The 15642-nt window shown below is 34.3% G+C and overlaps 1 protein-coding gene across 9 annotated transcripts in view; it reads right to left on the reverse strand.

Annotated features, from left to right (window-relative positions):
- Positions 1-1456: 1456 nt before the first annotated feature.
- The window catches only part of Saf-B (Scaffold attachment factor B), a 35563-nt gene continuing 21377 nt past the window's right edge, over positions 1457-15642 (reverse strand). For 2 of the 9 annotated variants that reach the window (XM_085956326.1, XM_085956334.1), the window contains exons 11-18: positions 13991-14104; positions 12813-13061; positions 11771-11946; positions 11122-11266; positions 6931-7205; positions 3776-3889; positions 2232-3687; positions 1457-1641 (exon numbers count right to left, since the gene is read on the reverse strand). In XM_085956326.1, the coding sequence (XP_085812452.1) occupies positions 3476-3687; positions 3776-3889; positions 6931-7205; positions 11122-11266; positions 11771-11946; positions 12813-13061; positions 13991-14104 (1285 nt within the window). In that variant the 3' untranslated portion in view covers positions 1457-1641; positions 2232-3475. The remainder of the gene's footprint in view (positions 1642-2231; positions 3688-3775; positions 3890-6930; positions 7206-11121; positions 11267-11770; positions 11947-12812; positions 13062-13990; positions 14105-15642) is intronic. The other 7 variants (XM_085956332.1, XM_085956328.1, XM_085956330.1 and 4 more) reach the window with 7 other exon arrangements.

Below are 15642 nucleotides of genomic sequence, written 5' to 3' on the forward strand. Positions count from 1 at the left end.
GTCGCTGTGCGTGAATTTAATTGCTGGCTACTCTATTGAGTGCGTTGTCCATTAATAATGTCATTGGGTACAATGCACTTAAATTTGAAAAACATCGTTTCCAACGAAGAGTCATGTAGTCTTATAGAACTTTGGTGATTTTGATTCTACTAGCTTCATTGGTTTGTCGTTTATTATTATAAGGTATAAATGTATGGGTGTAAAATGCACGTAAATTCAAGGAACACTTCGAATAATGCTCCTTGTTTGTCGCGTCACATCGATGGAGTTATTACGTGTGTATTGGTCGCGTCTCATCGACATTGACAGTGTGTATTGGTGATGGTGCGACAGCGCGTTGAAAAGCTTGTGTCACCATTGTTCGAAAACGCGCGGAATTCAAAATGAGTGATTTCGCATAAGTTTTCGATATCGCATTTTTCTGAATACATGGGGGTTTTATATTATATATCGACACCGTTCAGGCAAGTCACCAACCCTAAAAACATAGTTTTGAGATATCGCAATTTGAAAGTTTGAAAATGCAGGAAAAATCAGATTTTAATGTTTTTAAGGTTTTATCTACATTAAATTATTTTCTCATGTCTTCTTAATAATTTCTTTAAAGTACTTTTACTTTTTGATGCTAATTAAAACATCTGGAACGTTTTAAAGGAGGCAAGGTAGCTCAAATTATGGTTTGGTGACTTTTGCTTGTTAATAATCTGAACAATGTTAGCCAAAAGAAGCATCAGTAAAACTCACCACCCATAGTATAGTGACTTTTGCTTGTATATTTATAACGAAGGATTTTTTTTTGATAGAGTCAATAATGTCTATTCACCTATAATGACTTTTGCTTGTTAAGATTTTATCGAAAGTCATTTAGTGAAAAACAAATAATTCGGATTTAAGCAAAATTTTACTAACTAATGTACCGAGGTGAGTTTTGCATCTTAAAGAACATAATTTTACGCTTCGGGTGACATACTCAACTCAAAACTGCCATTTTCAGGGTTGGTGACTTTTGCCTGAACGGTGACGATATTTTTATTTAATCTATGATGGGAGTGCAGTGCACACTTTGCTCTTTTACTAGAGCCGTCCCTGGCCGCAAGCTCCCTTCACTCCCTTGCCAGAATTTGAGACATGGCCTGCAAAACAGTCCCCTGACTTTCACATGTAACACCAAGAGTTGGTTGTACCTTCCAGGCTAAATTACATCTGCGTCGCACACGGCTCCAAAGACCCTTCTCTATCTCCATACTTTTATTTTTAAAATATCCAGCTTCCTCGTATCTTTTTTTAAACTCAATTTTTTGGTTTACGATCAATAAACCAATCTCAAATCCTCGAGAAATGAAATAAGTCAAGAAATCGGAAGCTCTAATTTTAGCCTATAACCTTTCGAGCCATTGAGTGCAAAGCTACAACTCAGATAAAATAAATTCAGAGTGGAAGAGCAAATAAAAAAATGGTTAACATAGCTTTTTCATTTTATTTTATTAATTTTTACAGAGCTGGACACAAATATTATGTAAAAATTTTAGCACAATAATTATTTGTTTACCAAAAAAATAAAAATCAGAATTCTACTAAACGTCTCTAGATTGTATGATTTCTTATACTTATCTAAAATAGTTAAACATTACACAATAAGTACTAAAATATCAGTGGCGAAGGGTGGAGGTAGGCTGTTAAGATCCGCCATAAATAGTGCACATTAAACTTTTTCAGACATAAATATTTGTTTTCATTGAAATAAGACTACAATTTACAGAAAGTGTTGGTTAGTTTTTAAAATTCAATTAAACCCTAAGAAACCAAGCCATAATAGATAATAGTCAAAAAATACATGTCTATCTATAAAATATCTAAAATTATGCAATTAAATCATACATAACTTTGAATATTTTATAGATAGAATAATATTTTTCATTTATTATAGTTTGGTTTAGGCAGGGCTTAATGCAATAAAAAAATGAACCAACAATATGTGTAATATGTACTTTTAATCCAACGTAAACAAATAACTATGAATGAAAAAGTGTGCACAATTTTGTCGTATCGCCCAAATTAGACCAAAACTATTATGGTTTCGTTTAGGCAGGGTTTGATTGATTTTTAAAAACTAACTAACACCATCTGTAAATTGTAGTCTTAGTTCAATAAAAACAAATACATATGACTAACAAAGTTTAGTGTGCACTATTTATAGCGAATCTTAACAGCCTACCTCCACCCTTCGCCACTGTAAAATATTGATTACAATATCGGATGTACATTATAACATAGTATATCTCCATGAAATGCATATTCAAGGAAAGGACATCTAAATTTTCCAACAAAAAAAACAATTATTTCCCTCGAATATAAGGATTTTTGCAGAATAATTGCACATTTGTTATAAAATTGAATCAATGTTGATGTACATACTTTATAACATTTTAAAGAACATTCCTTAACACTACAATTCCTTAAATAAAAACTACTATTCATTGAAACATTTTTTCATTAAATGCTATCAATTGAAAGTCCAACGTCGCAAAGTAAAAAATTAAATTACTTAGCATATAAATGAAACAGTGAAAAGAAATTCATATCACATAATAGGGTAACCTGTACATCATTGAATTTCATAATTTATATGTACATACACAGATTAAGTAATATGAAAAGAACAAAAGAAATTTGGATGCAACAAAAAACTTGGAATGAAACGAAATTTGAAGGTACATAATATCATAGTCAATATTTTGCGTTATTGTAAGATATTCGACATCTTTTGTCAAGAGCACGAGTCCATAAATATCGACCGCTAAGGATATCATCCAAATATTTTTTCTGTATTACGAAAGAAATAACAAAACACAAAGAGCAGTGTCAGAGAAATCGATACATTGTTTTGAAATATTTCTATGCACTCCTCGTATTCAGTAGAAGAAACCTGAATTGAACACAATGAAGCAGTTTATTGAAAGTTTATACATAAGTATTGTGGACTATTCGTAAATATACGACATAGATGGTAGACCTCATGCCAATCTTGTACAGACTATTGAGCCACACTTAACTTTACTACCCACAGTCGTCTACGCTAGTCTGACCCGCAAATAACTTCTACATCAAATATAGACTTATCAAGCTAATCTTACAAAAAATAATTACATGATTATTAAATATGACTTCATGCATATTTTTGCTTTAGAAATTATATAATTAGGACAGTTCCACATTAGTGTGTATGAATGAATTATTTCATCGATAAAAATAGTGTGATTTAATAATGTATAACCCGGATAAGTGCTTTTTAAATATTTAGACACCTACGGTACAGCAGACCCGGATAAAAGTGTTGCAACAAATCAATATCTAGTTAGTATGTATATAATAATTACTCGGATATATAAGAATCGCTGTCGGTTGCGACATTTGGTTAACAAAATAAAATTACACAGTACTGGTCAGTATCTGAAAAAAGCTGGACCACAATAGCTTAGTACTTCATCCTGTAATACGGTTGGGGATTAGAAGGGTATCTGGAATCCTGGAAAGGCGTGGAGCCGGGGGGCGCCGGTTGGTGAGCGGCGTAGCGCGATTCCGAATAGTTCCCTCCGGAGGACATGGTGCCACCTCCGCCGCTGCCGCCGCCTCCAGCACCGCTGTACCGACTTCCACTCTCCACACCCCCTCCGCTACGAGAGTCGCCTGTCAACCCATTAAACATGATATTTCAGTTGACATACACGTACAATTCAATCGGAATTTAAATTTAGCTCGGAACTGAAATACTGACCTGGTTTGGACCACGAAGATCCGGCATGATGAGGAACAGGCGGAAAAGTGGTATTGGAAGGGTTAGAGTTGGAATTGGAGTTTCCGTGCCAGTTCGGATTGCGATCGCCGTATTCTGCAAACAATATTTATATTTATTATAAGATAATAATAGTATTTTGTTTTACACAACTGGCCACGGGGCACTAATTACAGTAAGTCCTCGACTTATGCGAATTCGACTTATGTGAATTCGAACTTACGCGATTTTTTCAAATATGCTTGTGCTCCAGTTTGTTTCACTGCGCTTGTGTAAGAATATTATGTTATATGTAAGTATATGGATCATGAAAAAAAATTAGTAACGCAATCTACGATAATTACCAAGAAAAGAGGAATATTAATAGAAGAAATGAAAATATTGGTTATATGGATGGAAGATATGCAGCAACAACAAATTCCAATAAGGATCCATACAGGATAAAGCCCTGAGTCGTTTTGAAGACATAAAGTGTAAAAATGATGATAGTGTTGATACTAATACATTCACTGCAAGCCACGGACGGTTTCAAAAATGTAAAAGCCGTAATAAGCTACAGAACATCAAAGTAACAGGTGAGGCTGCCGAGTTATTAGTATATTACTTATACAGAGGAAGCTATGAATTTTACCAAATGAGTCTAGCAAAAATCATAAAAATTAGGATTACCTGCTACAACACATTTTTAATGTGGACGAAACTGGGCTTATTGGAAAAAAATGCCAGATCTGTCATATTATATATCCCAACTAGAAAAATCTATGCCAGGTTTTAAGGTGTCTGACGATAGGCTAACCCTTTTACTTGGTGGAAATGCTGCTCGGGATTGCAAAAATCACTTTATCGATCAATAATGTTTTCTTAAATGTATGTATGTAGGTGCATTTTATTTTGACTTATCCTTTGAAACTAACAAAATATACCATTTTAAAAAATGCTTGATTTTAAGTTTTATTCGATTTTTCGACTTACACGAACATCTTCGGAACCAATTAATCACGTAAGTCGAGGACTTACTGTACAGTAAATAAACTCCCTGATTTAAGAAAATTTATAGATGTATTGTGACCTCACCAGGTTCATACCAGGAACCCCTAGTGTGAGAACCCAGTGCCTTGCGCATTGTACTATGATGGCCGCAAAATATTAATTGACAAACAAAATATTGATCAATTTATTTAAACTGCCTTGCATGAGCGATTCGAAAAAAAAATTGCATAGGTACTCATTCGTTTTTTACAGGCTATAAAAAAATTATATTAAAATATGTAGTACAGTTCCCATATATGTACATAGCTTGTCAGGTCGATTAGGTTTTGCCTTCTTGCATTTTCAAGGTAATCAATATGTATACGTAATATGTAATGAAATTGAACTAGCTACTTACCATTATAGTGCCTGTACACATGCGTGGTGTAAATTAAACTATCGCGATAATAATGTTTACACGTAAAAGTGCTGACTGTCTCGCCAATCTCATTCTTCAAGAGTAAGTGAGACGCGATGTTGTCATTATATGGTACTATTTGAGTCTCTGCGTGGTGTAAGTTCATTTTTTTACTGGCAGGGTCGCCACTATTGTTCTACTGCGCAGGTGCAGATATCACACAATCCAATTGTAGTGTGATAATTCAGAAGCTTCTGAACTTTTTTAATCCAAGCATGCAATTTGCACGATAATATTTGTTGACGTGCATTTTTTTTTTGTTATAGCCACGATAATACGTACTGTCAGCAGTAAATACATGCACGTGTAAACTGAGTATTAGTTTTTATTCTAAAGAAAAAGATATAAAACTTTGAAACCAAAGTGTGAATGATGATCAATATGGATTGTACTATTTTAGATCATTGTCAATTTAAAATCGATTTCCATCGAGCGCCTTGAGTTAAAAGTATTAATTATTTTTTTGCAGTTGAAAGTGAACTCAAGAATGTGGCCATTGTTGACTCAACTTTGAGAATAGATGATCATGATCAGGAGCAGCTGGTGGTTTTCAACATTCTTTGAATTAGGGATGCACTAAAAAATTTACATTTGAAAGAAAAAGTATTCAAAGCAAGGGTTTGGACTATAACAAGAAGCCGTATATATGACATCTGCAATTGTTATGTTTGTTCTAATGATGATGGCTCAGTGAATTTGGCTGCCAATAATTAATGTAGTTTATCCTTACACAGGCAAATAAATTGTATTTTTTATGTGAATATTTTGGTCCCAGTATAAATATACCTTATTTCATGTTCGAAATAGTCAATGTATGTATCAAATTAATAATAAACATTACTGTCCATTCAAAACAAATTTAATTAAAGTTTCAGGGTTTATCTTGGCAATATCTGCACATTTAATAATCAATGTGATCAACTGTTTGTAAATCTAAAATTACGGGCAGCCCTCGACTTTTGCACGTAATTGGTTCCTGAAAATGTGTTTGAAAGTAGAGGGATGTAAAAAAAACATCAAAAAATGTACTTTAAAATATTTATTTATCAATGTGCATAATAAAATTAACGATGCGTATTAGCAATCGGGTGTTTTCTTTATAAACTTGTCAAGAGATAGTTGAATACCACCCTTTTACGTATTTGAGAAAGTGACGGGGAGCGACTGCATGGAAGCGTATAGTTTTTGCATTATCTGCAAAAATCTAAATTTTAAGACACGTGCGAAATAGCGAATTGTGCGAAATAAGAACGTTCAAAAGTCAAAGGCCGCCTCGCCTGTATGTTGAAATGCTTGCAATTTACGATGCAATGAGCGAGTAATAACACCAACGTAGCCGTCTACACAAAGTGCCTGTTGAAGGGATGTAAGCGATTATTAACCGAAAAAAAAGTGCACAATTGGACAGACTTACAGAACTGGAATTTTATTTCTACCCCATCCACCCATTATTTTCGAATGCGATTTTACGCCAAATGGCGTGCGAAAGGTATGATTGCGTTCATGGAAATTTTGTATATAAGCATCTCGCCGAATCCGAACACCGAATGCCCCTCTACCATAAGTTTAACGAACCGATTCCGAGACATTGCTAGGAGTGCAGTGCAATTGTATGGAGTGAGAGCAGCCCCACCACTGATCATGATCATCAAGAAAGGAGACAAGAAAAATACAAGAGAATGTCACTCACTGGTACCTTTGGGCGCGGTGGAGGAGTCTCCGTAGCGATCTCTGCTCGGCAACAATTTGGGAGAGCGCCGAGGCTCACCGCCGCCGCCTCCTCCTCCTCCACCGCCACCACCACCACCACTGTTGTTTCCGTGGTAGTTGGCCCCGCCTCTTTCACCTCTCCCTCCTCCACCGCCACCTCTGTCATCACGAATGCCGCTCCCACCTCCCCCGCTTAGCCCCGACGACCCACCCGCCACATTGCTGCGGTTGTCGTTCTGGTCCATTGCATACCTACTGATGTGTGGAGAACAAAATTCACTTTCAATATACACAAAATAAAATTTGTAAAAAATGTTACAATCTATCTTAGCACACAGAAAAAGCCTTCTTGATTAGTTATTAAATTATATGTTACATACAGTATAACCTCGATAATTCGAAATCCAAAGGACCCTGAAAATTTGATTTCGAATTAGCGAAAATCGCTATAAATCGAATTTTCCGAAAAAAAAAAAAATTTTCGTTAATTTGTATGGAGACGATGCAGTATTGAAAAATAGTGTTACATGGTATTTACCAGTGAAAAAAGTGATAATGGTGAACTAGTTCGAAATATATGTTTTTTACATTTTGTAAATAAGCACTAATTACTGAGTAATCAGACATCCAGTTAGATAGGTACCTACCAAGAATACAAATTCTTAAATAAGAATGTTGTTCCTTTCGAAAATCTAATCTAGATTCATACAAATTCACAGTAAAAACGGGTACCTATGTAGGTGTGTATTGTATTTAAAATAAAATTCTTTAATATTCTATAAACAATAATAAAAATGTCAAGTGAATTCATTAAGTCAATTAGTGAACTAGTCCTGTCAAACAAAGGGTCACTGTGTATTCATTATTGCCAGTTTAATCTAAAGATTCAGTTGTTATCAACTTAAATTTTAAAAGATAAGAAACTCATTGTTTATTAAAATACATATTAAATACGTAATTCTGTCAGTTATAAAAAAATGACACAAGTTAGTTACTTAATGATTACGAAATTTCATAAATAAATGTTTTTTTTTACTGAAAACCATTTAGTGGCTATGTGCTAAGATTAAGTTGTAAAACAACATTTTTTTCACATTAATACAATAACGGATTCTGAATTTACATGAATGACAAGTAAATGTACCTTGATTGACATCCCCTGCAATAATAATATTGATGCTTGGATAAGTCATTTGTGTCTTAGTACATTAGGAGTTTTTGGGTTTTTCCACAACTTAAACTTTGGGTTTTGCCTCCCATCAGTAAATTTGCAGGTGTTTGCCTACTTAAGGGGGGACATGCTCGTCGAAGGTCAAAATTTAGTTTTTATTGTATTTTCAAACCATGATCCTGGACACTCCTTAAACGTTGTAGATAATCTATTTATATAATTTTGAAGCTTTATTATCCTTTATGGTTATTTTAAACATTTGATGACTGCATGAAGTATTTTTGTTACATAAAATAGTATTCTTTTAAACCTCTCGCTCTAATGTTTTAGAATATAGTCATATTTCGGTACAGAACTGTGCAGTGGTGTTAAGATTTTTTACGTTTATTAATTTTTAAACGCATTTATAAAACCATTAGTATAATTTATTACGAGATAATTTTTGTAAAATATTCACGATAAAAAATTATTTTGATAATCTCTGTGATCCCAAATTTGACAAGAATTAGGCATTTTATTATTCAAAAAATCGGCAAGATTAACACATTTGAAGATAAATCTAAAGATACTTATTATAAGCTATGTCTTTGACCATTCAAGTTTGATAAAAATCTTATGAATAATGATTGCTTTATAATAATTATTGACCTAAGAATAAGGTAGTGTTTTTTTGAAATATGCCATTTCTTTTGTCATTCCCTAGTAGTTAAGCTACAACATACGGCCGTAGCCATAAAATGACAAACTATAATTAAAATAGGGAGTAAAATTATGTTAACGCGCGTGTTTGAACATGTACCTAACCGAATTTTTTTTTATTTTTTTTTAAACGGTACATGTTCAAACACGTGCGTCAATATAATTTTACTCCCTTCTTCAATTATAGTTTGTCAATTTATTGCTACGGCCGTATGATGTAGCTTAACTACTGGGGAATGACAAAAGAAATGGCGTATTTCAAAAAAACACTACCTTATTCTTAGGTCAATAATTATTATAAAGCAATCATTATTCATAAGATGTTTATCACACTTGAATGTTCAAAGACATAGCTTATAATAAATATCTTTAGAATCATCTTGAAATGTGTTAATTTTGCCGATTTTTTGAATAATAAAATGCCTAATTCTTGTCAAATTTGGGATCACAGAGATTATCAATATAATTTTTTATCGTGAATATTTTACAAAAATTATCTCGTAATAAATTATGCTAATGGTTTAATAAATGCGTTTAAAAATTAATAAATGTAAAAAATCTTAACACCACTGCACAGTTCTGTACCGAAATATGACTATATTCTAAAACATTAGAGCGAGAGGTTTAAAAGAATACTATTTTATGTAACAAAAATACTTCATGCAGTCATCAAATGTTTAAAATAATTATAAAGGATAATAAGGCTTCAAAATTATATAAATAGATCATCTACAACGTTTAAGGAGTGTCCAGGATCATGGTTTGAATATACAATAAAAACTCAATTTTGACCTTCGACGAGCATGTCCCCCCTTAATTGCAGTCATTAAATTTATTACTTTCCAAGAAAATAAGTATTTTACTATTATTTATTTCGATTTATATGGATAAAAATGGCCTTTGGGGCCAAATTCCATTTCGAATTACGAAATAACGAAAATTTCGATTTATAACGAACTTTTTGTATGAAAAATGATTCTTGGGGGTTAAAATTGACAAAAAATTCGAAAAACGGCGAATTTCGAATTATCGTTTTTTGAATTATCGAGGTTCTACTGTACATGACAAAAATTAGACTCGGGGGGAAAAAAAACAAATGATAAAATTATAAAACCTGAGTGACAATGTTATTGAATAGCTTTAGTTCTAATAATCAATGGGTTGGTTCCAGAGTATGGTCTGTTACAAAATGGGAGTGGTATGAACTTTTTCTATTACAGTACAATATATTACTATTGAATTTATATTAGTCAAGTCATATTAGATCAGATCTGCGCATCTATTCTATACACAAGACTGCTTTCGGCCGCTACGGCAGCTATCTAGGGTAGGTTTGTATCGAAGTATTATATAACCTTGACATAATATTATGTACCAGGAGTGATTGCATTAAGTTGACTTGATTAAGTAAAATAACATGCCATCAGAATAATATGGATGCTGACCCAAAATTATTTAGTATAATAACTAGAAGGAATCATATTAAATGAACTTGTGTATTGAATTGGTAACATACAAAAAAAAAATCTGTGGCGGGGGCATTTTTATCTGTATAAAAGAAAATGGTCATGGTTTTGCTATTTTTACTTACTTATTTAAGATTTTATGTGATGGCTCTTCTAAACAACGATATAGTGCATTGTATAAAAAACTTCTTTCAGACTTGTAACCTTAATGAAAGTCGTTTTTACATGTATCTCAGAGCAAAAATGTGAAACTTGTTATAAATGAATCTTCAATGCGAAATGACCTGCAGGCAATTAAATTATCAGCCTTAGAAACCATTCTTCAATTTGACTTTCATATTTTTACTGTCTTTATAGAAAAAGATTTTCTTTTTCCTTATTAAGATAACTTCTAATACAGGATCCGAAAGTCAAACAAAGTTATCCACATTAAACCTGTTTGTTTGCCGTTGTAGATATTTTCATATAAATTTTTCACGTTTCCTCTTCATAAATTGACCATGTTTTTTGATGACCTAATAAAATATGGCACATGTTATATAATGTGTTTTGATTGCATAATTTATGTAACATTGTTTTGACTTTAAGCACTCAATTGTCGTCATAGAAATTCAATTGTAGACTAACCTGTCATTGATTTAAAAAAGCAATATTTGAAAAAAATTAATACATAACAATGGAGGCATGGTATTATTTTTATTAACGGAAAATAAACGTCCCAGAAATGTTTTATAGATCTTTTGGAGACATTTTGTATGCAGTTAATGAGGGAATCCATGCAAGTTATGGGGGTCAAAGAAAATGTTGCAGTAGATGGAGTTGTTTTGGTGCTCACAGAGGCGGGGGGGCAGGGGGCGTCGGGTGTTGCTTGAGATACCTTTGGTCTCGGGGACGGGTACCGGGGGGAAGTGGCTGACGTGACTCGTACGACCCGCCATTGCTGGCGTACTTCACTCCGCTCGGTGTGTTTCCACCGCCACCTGCCAAACATAATACAATCAATGAATTATCTCCGCTGTTACTTCTAATATTTATTGTAGCGATAAGGTCATCGAGTCACTAGACATCTATACAGATGATGTGACACACAAATGACAAGTCATTCCTCAAGTCTCCCATCTGTTATTCCACCTTCAAATGCAATCTCTTCACCGCTCCTTGTTGGTTTCCAACCACATCTGTTTTCAGGTCGTTCAATCGCACAGCTTAATCTCTATATGGCGAACAAATAAATGATTTATATTGTATGATAGATGTCCATTTGCACCACGCCTATTTAAGGTCTCGGAATATACGGAAAGAAAGAGAACATTGGAAACATCCATGCCCCGGATCTAGGTACATGACTACAGCTTGCGAAACCCTTGACATTTGTCCCACTAGGCCGGTAAGATACCATCTTTCAGTGGGTTGATTATGACCTTGAAATTTTCCAACAAGCGAAGTCGTGTTACAAGTTACGAATAGAAGGTAACAGCGGTTACCTGAATGTGAAGGAGGAGCATGATAGTCTCTGTCCCTATCACGGTCCCGGTCGCGGTCTCTGTTGGCCGGCCTCTTATCAGAGGATGCAGCCTGCGGGCGCGACTCGTACGCCGGAGTAGGCACATCCATGTGCGGCGGCGGGGGAGGCAGCGGGGGGCCGAACCTGACCGACAGCCTACAGATTAATATGACAATAACAAAACACTTCTTAAGCAACCCTTGAACAATGGTGACCGTTAAATGGAATCTTGTACTAATTCTTTCTTTCGACCATGTCCGATCCCAATAGGATCATATTATGGGCCTCCACAGAGTGGAGGTTTGTATTAACAGATATTGCTTTTACGAGAAATGGATTTCAGCCACTTGCTCAACCTATTAGGTCCATACTCTGACTCATACACAAATTGAAAAACAATATTTGTACTTGCCAGACCCAAGATTCGAACCTGGGACCCACGACGCTATAGGCCGACGCTTAAGTCGCGTGGCCATCATGGGATGGTAATTAACATAATTTTGAATTAATTACCAGATATCAATTTTATAAAACTTCATCGCATCAGCAATGCATACATAGGATTGCAAAATTACCAAGATTGATATACACATATACACAAGGCTACTATCGGCCACTATCGGTGGTTATCGAGGGTAGTTTATCATGTTTGTATTGAGGTATTATAATTGTTACAATAAGTTAGCCAGACTGTTTAGACACAGTCAAAACTGTCTATCTTGCTCTAAAAGTCAGCACAGCCAAGAGAGGTGCTGTTAAAATTATAGCACTTATTGTAAAAATACAACTATCTTATTATAAAAATTATAATACTTCAATACAAAAATATGAAAAACTACCCACGATAGCCACCAATAGCAGTCTTGTGTATAGATGTGTTGAAATGACATAGAATTCGACTAATCAAAAATAACATGATTTTTAAACTTAGGGCAAGATGCATACATATTGCTATTAAGTTAACGTAACTGTCTATACTTATAGTTGACAATTGCATAAAAAAATTGGTGAGTAATGACAACCTGGCATTTCCCGGTCCGCTATCTCCGAGGCGTTTTCCAAGTCCACTGCCTGATGCCGAATTGACTCTGGCATAGTGAGAAGGGAGTGGAGCTCGCCCTTGGGGTTTCGGCCAAGAGGGAGGAGGAGGGGCGCCACCCATACTGGACGAGTACATCCCGTAACCTCCGCCACTTCCGCCTCCACCACCTCCGCCGCTGCCTCCTGCACTTCCCCTCTTCACTGCCGCTCGACCGCGCTCCTCGTCCAACCTGAAAACCGTCAGCCACTGGGTTCACTGCCAATCACGCGTTTGTGCGGAGTGGGGGGTGAGCGCGGGATGCGGATCTTGCACTTAGGCGTGATGTTAGTATGAAACTTCTATACGTTAGTATTTCGTCGGCAACGGTCGCAGTGACTTGTTTGTTCGTTGGCACTGCGCTTGAACATTGTGAAATCTCATACGAACTCGTGGATTTTTTGTTTTACTTTTTTGTTGTACATATTTTATGATTATCACTTATCAGTTATAAACGTGTTATTTTCATTTTCCCGTTTTCCAAGACATTTAGTATTATAAATCATAAAATATTTGACTAAAAGCATAACCAAACAACCTAGAAGCGATTTCACATGGAAAAAAATTTCCAATTCTTCATCAGTGAACCTGTTAATGCAGAACAGTCAAGTTATAGAGGGCAAATTTTTCTTCACTTGTAATTAAACAAGACATTATTGGAATAGATTCCAACACTCCAAGGTGAAAGATTTTCAGTTGAAAAATCACGCCGCCTCGAAGAGGTTTGAGTCAGATTTTTATTCTCTACGAGAAATGGAAGTTTGCCACTTACCCAACCTATTAAGAACATGCTGAGTCTAAACACACATAAAAAAACATGATGTTATTTTAACAAACCCGGGATTTGAACCCTAGACTCACAATTTTATAAGTAGATACGTTACCGCTTCACTATTGTAGATGTATTTACATTTTTTTTTTATTTAATACTGAATATACATACAATTTATGAAAGAACGAAGAATTCTTTATTATAGAAAAACGGACTTATTTGCATGAATGAAAGACACAATAACACTTGCCCGGAAAGTGAAAGCTGTCAGTTTGAGACCCACTCGGTCCAACTTTTTTCTATAATATTTTCAAAATAGTGTATTTATATTGAATAAAAGAAATATATACCTTAGCCGAGCCCTCTTCAACTCCAATTTTTCTAATTCCAACTTTTCTCGCTCCAAATTCTGTCTCTCTCGTTCCAAGCGACTCAGTTCCAACTTTTCACGTTCAATACGCTCTCTGAAAAGGTATATAAGTGATAAATTATCCGATAAAAACTCATATCGTCTTTCTATAAGACAGTAAAAACTGTTTCATTTTATTTTTTCATTTCATTGGTATTTTTAATTTAAAAAAATGAAAAACTATACAAAACGATGGTTAGGTTAGCCTAACCTATCCTAACCGATTTTTTTTTGAATGGTACATGTTCAAACACGCACGTTAACATGATCTTACTCCCTACTTCATTTATCATTTGTCAATTTATGGCTACGGCCGTATGTTGTAGCTTAATCACTGGGAAATGTCAATAGAAATGGCGTATTTCAAAAAAATACTACCTTATTCTTAGGTCAATAATTATTATAAAGCAAACAGTATTCGTAGGATGTTTATCACATTTGAATGGTCAAAGACATAGCTTATAATCAGTATCTTTAGAATTATCTTTAAATGTGTTAACCCGATCGCCGCGGATGGGACATATGTTGTTTTTTACATAAGCTCTGATACTGGGCGGATGTCGCAACTGTTGATATCGAAAATTGAAATGTCGGTAAAGTAGGAAATACTTCACGCATAGTATTAATTTTTGTACTGAAAAATGCTCTGATTCGTGTTCGTACCGCCATATCGATAACTCTGTCAAAAATATGTTGTTTTAATTTCATAAACATCGATCTTTCGAACCCCTTCGATCTATCGAGATTCGCCGGTCCGATTGCATCAGTTCAAATCTACGCGGTATTTTTCGCGGCTGCGCAGTAGGTATACAAAATATATTTCATTCGAGTTGAGTGTGCGCCGAGTATTTACCGTGTAAAGTTGAATTCACCTCGATTTTTACATCATGTGCGGGAATACGAAAAAGACAACCAAAAAACGAAAAGAAATTTGTCGTAATATTTCTAAAAATGTACTTGAACTTGTGTTCTGGATTATGTCATTTATTACTCATGTGTCTCCCTAATTGTTTCAAAGTCATAAATCGAGCTCATTATTGAAAGTCGTAAATATTTAGTAAAGATGCGTCCACACGGAATGAAAAAATATATATTATTATATTTTAGAGGATTGCAAGTTTTATAAATAAATTACGAATTACTATGAAGGAATATATAAAACGTATAAATTTTTGCTAAAAAAACACACACAGGTAGGTATAAAATATAAATCATGGAATATTGACTTTTCAACTATATTACATATTATCTTCGCGTACAATTTAATGCTTATAAATTTTTATAACCTTACCCAAAAAAAAGTTTTTATAGCACTTGGAAAAATTTACGAAATTTAAAAAATAAATATTGTTTTTTTACAAAACATAAAATGACAATCACTAACATAACACAATGCTCAATAAAACTGAAAAGTAATCTACAAAATCCAAGTTTCACTAAAAAAAAACAAAAAAATTATTATAATATTTTCAACCAGTGTGGACTCACCTTTACGCTTAAATTATAATGGCCCATAAAACATGTAAAATGCTGACACAATCTATGCCACGAAATAAAACTGGTGACTACCATCCAATTTTAATGGATTTGTCA

The sequence above is a fragment of the Rhyacophila brunnea genome, unplaced genomic scaffold (genome assembly GCF_057557595.1).
Source record: "Rhyacophila brunnea isolate RB1 unplaced genomic scaffold, BYU_Rbru_1.0 scaffold_6, whole genome shotgun sequence".
NCBI classification, from domain to species: Eukaryota; Metazoa; Arthropoda; class Insecta; order Trichoptera; family Rhyacophilidae; genus Rhyacophila; species Rhyacophila brunnea.